The sequence below is a fragment of the Cynoglossus semilaevis genome, chromosome 8 (genome assembly GCF_000523025.1).
Source record: "Cynoglossus semilaevis isolate Cse_v1.0 chromosome 8, Cse_v1.0, whole genome shotgun sequence".
NCBI classification, from domain to species: domain Eukaryota; kingdom Metazoa; phylum Chordata; class Actinopteri; order Pleuronectiformes; family Cynoglossidae; genus Cynoglossus; species Cynoglossus semilaevis.
Window position 1 is genome coordinate 29,004,248 of NC_024314.1, and position 4,556 is coordinate 29,008,803.

At 47.8% G+C, this 4,556-nt stretch overlaps 1 protein-coding gene across 1 annotated transcript; it reads right to left on the minus strand.

Moving 5' to 3' along the window:
• Positions 1–3,715: 3,715 nt before the first annotated feature.
• On the minus strand, positions 3,716–4,546 carry LOC103383059 (potassium voltage-gated channel subfamily C member 2). The gene has a single exon (XM_025057762.1). It carries the CDS (start codon positions 4,397–4,399, stop codon positions 3,731–3,733), a length of 669 nt encoding a protein of 222 aa, XP_024913530.1. The 5' UTR covers positions 4,400–4,546; the 3' UTR covers positions 3,716–3,730.
• Between the last annotated feature and the right edge of the window lie 10 nt (positions 4,547–4,556).

The window sequence follows — 4,556 nt, forward strand, 5'->3', positions numbered from 1 at the left end:
GGGGGGACGGGGGGGGCTGTTGGGCAAACGGTTGGGCAGGTTCTCAAAGTCTCCCAGTTTCATGAACCGGGCGGATCTGAATGAAAACAGGCCGTTGTGATGAGCGATGACGTTGCCATGACAACAGGCAGAGGCTGAGCGTGCAGCCTGGGGAGGCAGGCAGCACCCAGACGGCTGCGGAGTTAACCTCTTAAGTAGCAGAAAGCAAGCCGCAGTCTCAGATGGGCTCATGGGAGGAAGTTGGAGGGGGGGGTGCGTGGGTGAGGATGAGGTGTGTCGGGGAGGGGGGGGGGCACTACAGTCAGGCATCAGTCAGAACATCTGCCTCAGAACATGAGCAATGAAAAAGGTGTGGGTGTGAGTTCAGTTTGACTGTTCTTTTTGTTACCGTCCAAATCCAGCAACGGCAAACTACAGAGACACGAGAGGGACAAACAGTCGGATTAACACAGAGGACGAGCACACACACACACACACACACACACACATACATATATTTACACATATACAAAAATATACAGGGACATCAACAAGTCTTTCTCTCTGGTGTCTGACTGTTCAAACCCACGGCAATGACAGTGAGAAGAGAACAGCGTGACTACAGCGTGACTACAGCAACAGTGTCCAGAAAGACACCTGTGGTCACATGACCACTCCGGGCCGAGGCAGTGGTCAGATGGTTCCAGGTTTTTCATCAGTCAGATTTTCCATTTAATGATTTTTACTTTGTCATTTAAACCAAATAAAAGGGGAGGATTGTGTGTAATACCAAGACGTTCCTCACGGGGATCAATAATGATTTGCTTTAACTGCATGATTTGAATGATTAACACATTAACATAACTCTGTGACCAACGGGAAAAGCTTTAAAAGAAAAAAAAGAAAAAAAGAAATTACAAGGCCAAAAAACACCTGTAGTTTCTGACCCAGAGGTTTGATGGAGCTGTTCTGGTCCAATCAGGTCACTGACTGACTCGGTCTAACAACCAGTTTCCAACACACACACACACACACACACACACACACATTTCTCTGAACCGTAGGAAAAGGAAAAGATTTTTTCTCAAATCAGGTTTAGAAAAGTTTACAAACACTTAGACTTAGTCTGATCTAATCTGATCTAGTCTGATCTAATCTGATCTAGTCTGATCTAGTCTGATCTAGTCTGATGTAGTCTGATCTAGTCTGATCTAATCTGATCTAATCTGATCTAGTCTGATGTATAGTCTGACTCAGTCTGACTGGGTCTGACTGGGTCTGACTGGGTCTGACTGGGTCTGACTGGGTCCAGTCTGAGTCACTGACTTCCCTGAACTTCTCTCTCTGCTTCAACTCCACGTCTCAGTTTCAGTTTAACTTCTAAAAACCAAACGTCCAAATCTTTTTTGTGAACCAGAGGCGGTTGCCATGGTAACCGTGACAGTGTAAAACAGCAGATTAGCAGCAGACACACTTTCTGTGTCAACAACAGAGGTGTATGAGACAAAGAAGAGCAGTGTGTGTGTGTTATAAACCCGTGGTTCGGGGGCCTCCACACACACAGTTTTTATCAGTTTTTTTATATATTTTACAGAATTTAATAAAAATCAACCCCAGTTTTTCCCCCTCAGTCGAGGTCAACACCAGTGAGGCTGTAACTTCACTTCAGTCCTCTGTATTTGGAGGAAACAGATACTGGGTGATTGAACAGGTCACAGAGGTCAAGGGGGTTCAGGGGGGTCGGGGGGGTCGGGGGGGTCTGTGTCTGATGTGACTGTTCAAATCAACTGTTTGGTTTTTTTGGACGTTTCGTTGTGTCTGCAGCTCCAGTGGAGCGGGTGGTTCTGACTGAGCTCAGCTGCAGGTCTGTCAGTGAACCACCAGGTTCATCCTCACTCCTCTTCTTCACTCAGGCGGTTGCCAGGTAACACTGAACAAGGACTGAACAAGGACTGAACAAGGACTGAATACAGGCCAAACTTTTGGTGCTGCCACCGTGGGTTTGTTCACTGAGTCTCTGCAGCCGAGTCACTGCTGCTGCTAACACTGCTGCCGCTGCTGACACTGCTACTGCTGCTGCTGCTGCTGCTGCTTCTGCTGCTGTAACTGCTGCTGCTGCTGCTGCTGACACTGCTGCTGCTAATACTGCTGCTGCTGTTACTGCTGCGGCTGCTGCTAACACTGCTGCTGCTGCTGACACTGCTGCTGCTAATACTGCTGCTGCTGTTACTGCTGCTGCTGCTGTTACTGCTGCGGCTGCTGCTAACACTGCTGCTGCTACTGCTGCTGTTACTGCTAACACTGCTGCTGCTGCTAATACTGCTGCTGCTGTTACTGCTGCTGTTACTGCTGCTGCTGCTGCTGTTAACACTGCTGCTGCTGACACTGCTACTGCTGCTGCTGCTGCTGCTGCTAACACTGCTGCTGCTGCTGCTGCTGACCTTCACCAAAACTGTCTGTCTGTCTGACCGACTTCAAGGCTGCGTCTCCGAGGACGAGGTTCAACGTTGACAGTTAAAGAAGAAGAACGTAATAACAACGTCCGACTCTACGGTGACACTAAGGTAATAAAACATGTATCTGTGTTTTTGTGCTAACGCTACATTTGTTTAATGGCTGATTTTCTTGTTACATTTCTCTTCCATTTCTACGACATCACATGACTTCCTGTGCTGCAGCACGTCCTCCAGCTGACGAGGGCCCGGCTGACCGTCCATCACCCAGAGAAGGAGGCTCAACCCTGGGCCAGGAGGCAGTGAGTCCGTCCTCAGCAGCTGGAGGAGACCTCAAAGGAACAACCATTGGTATTCAAGCCGTGGCTCACGGACGCGGGCGGCAACTCTCACCCCTGATACACCGTGATTTATTGACTGAGAATAAATTCAACTGTTCGATGTCGGTGGGCTGTTGTTTCACTGACAACAGTGAGAATAATTCACACACACACACACGTCAGTGTAGTTTAAAAAAACAATGATATTCCAGAGGAAAATGACAAAAATGTTGTCGACTGTAGTCGACCAACCACAGAAGTGTAGTTAAAAAAAAATGATATTCCAGAGGAAAATGACAAAAATGTTGTCGACTGTAGTCGACCAACCACAGTCCGACTGTAGTCGACCAACCACAGTCCGACTGTGACTGATCTGGTTTAAAAACAAATAAATATTTCATTCACAAACTACAAGTGTACTGCAGTAAAACTTCCTTTCCTGTATTTGACTGTAGTACTTGTATCAAATGACAGTTTATATATTTGATATAAATATATATATTTGACAGAGAGTACTGTCTCCACAGTACTAGAAAGTTACAGTATCTGTTATTGCAGTAGTATTTGCTCCGTGTACCAGTTTATATTGACTTTTATCACAGGGCAAAAAATAAAAATTATAAATATATTTCTATAAAGGTTTTTATTTTAAAATAATGAACCTTAACTTTTTATATGTTAAAAATAAATAAAAGACTCAAAACATTTTCCAGAGCCAATCAAAACTGAGAGATTTCTGTTTGTGTCAAAACGAAAATGAACAAAAATGAACAAAATTAACAAAATTAATTTAAAAAAATATTATTTCCTTTTTGGGTTTTCGGAATTATTTTTTGTTTGTTTGTTTTTTGGTGATGATGTGAAGTAAAACTGATGCAAAAATCGATCAGTCTTTAGTAAAGTCTCACACACACACACACTCACACACACACAACCACAGATCTGTGTTCACACACACCACTGCAGGTTTGTGGGAGTTCACTGAGAATATTTTGGAGCTTCATGTAAACACTTTATTGTGTGTATCTGTGTGTATCTGTGTGTGTGTGCGCTCGCGCACGCCCCAGCGCCCGTGCGGCGGCGCGCTCTTACCCTCGCCGCCCTGGAGGAGTAGGGATCCTCGAATAGATTCCAGATCCGCGGCTGCCACTTCCTCCACAGGCTGACGTTACCGTCCGCGGCCACATCCTCGATGCCGAGCCTCTTCCCGATCTCGTCGTCCTCGTCCCCGTTGTCCACGTTCAGCTCGAACACGTCCAGCGCTTCCTCCGCGTCCCGGTGCTGCCGGTAGGTCATCCAGCAGCAGGGCTCCACGTCCGTCTCATCGATGCCCCAGAAGGAGAGCTCCTCCTCGAACAGAGGTCCGCACACATCCGCCGGGCAGTGGAGCTTCCCGGTGCGGTAGTAGTTGAGCACGTAGGCGAAGACGCCCGGGTGGCGGTCGAAGAAGTACTCGTTGGTGCGCGCGTTGTACTCGATGAAGCCGGGGACTTGTTGCAGCTGATCCAGCACCGAGTCGATGTCCGAGTCGGAGGCGAGCAGCGCCAGCCGTGTCCCCGGCAGCGTCTTCAGGGTGCTCTTGTAGGTCTCGTGCCTGGTGCCGCCGACGTTGAGGATTATCCTCTCGTTGTCGTCAAACTTGCCCATCGCTGTGTTTCAGACATGACTTGTTGGACGGCGGTGGAAGTTGGAGAAGGGTGTGATGGAGGTGAGAGTCACTCCGCCTCTGACGCACAGTCCTGTTCCGAGCAGCGCAGGGATTGTGGCTGTTGTGCGCAGCGTCTTCACTTTCACTCACCCGAAG

Excerpts from the sequence above, each read along its gene's own strand:
- LOC103383059 (XM_025057762.1), bottom strand. The coding sequence starts at position 4,399 with ATGGGCAAGTTTGACGACAACGAGAGGATAATCCTCAACGTCGGCGGC.